The 517-nt window shown below is 52.2% G+C and overlaps 1 protein-coding gene across 1 annotated transcript in view; it reads left to right on the top strand.

Annotated features, from left to right (window-relative positions):
* The window catches only part of LOC107665896 (son of sevenless homolog 1-like), a gene marked incomplete at its 5' end in the record, with an annotated part of 44,618 nt that overhangs the window by 2,596 nt on the left and 41,505 nt on the right, over nt 1–517 (top strand). Inside the window, one exon of the mRNA XM_016456958.1 lies at nt 117–352. Within this exon, the coding sequence (XP_016312444.1) occupies nt 117–352 (236 nt within the window). The remainder of the gene's footprint in view (nt 1–116; nt 353–517) is intronic.

Below are 517 nucleotides of genomic sequence, written 5' to 3'. Positions count from 1 at the left end.
CTGGTGAAGGCCTTCATGGCGGAGGTGCGTCAGTATCTGCGCGACCTGAACCTCATCATCAGGGTGTTCCGCGAGCCCTTCTCCTTCAACACCATGCTGTTCTCTCCTCATGTGAGTCCCGCTCCTCCTCCTCCCCGCGCTGCTCCTGTTCCTGCGGCTCATGTGTGTGTGTGTGTGTGTGTGTGTGAGAGAGTGCTCTGTTCTTCAGGACGTGGAGAACATCTTCAGCCGGATCGTGGACATCCATGAGGTGACGGTGAAGCTGCTGGGGCTGATCGAGGACACGGTGGAGATGACCGACGAGGGCAGTCCTCACCCGCTCGTGGGCAGCTGCTTCGAGGACCTCGCCGAGGTCTCACACTCACAGATATAAGAGACACTGGAGCACAAAACCAGTCATAAGAGTCAATTTTTGGAAATTGAGGTTTATGCATCATCTGAAAGCTGAATAAATAATCTCTCCATTGATGTATGGTTTGTTAGGATAGAACAATATTTGGCCGAGATACAACTATTA

The sequence above is a fragment of the Sinocyclocheilus anshuiensis genome, unplaced genomic scaffold (assembly GCF_001515605.1).
Source record: "Sinocyclocheilus anshuiensis isolate Anshui unplaced genomic scaffold, SAMN03320099.WGS_v1.1 scaffold1020, whole genome shotgun sequence".
NCBI lineage: Eukaryota > Metazoa > Chordata > Actinopteri > Cypriniformes > Cyprinidae > Sinocyclocheilus > Sinocyclocheilus anshuiensis.
This window is presented reverse-complemented; position numbering and strand designations above follow the sequence as displayed.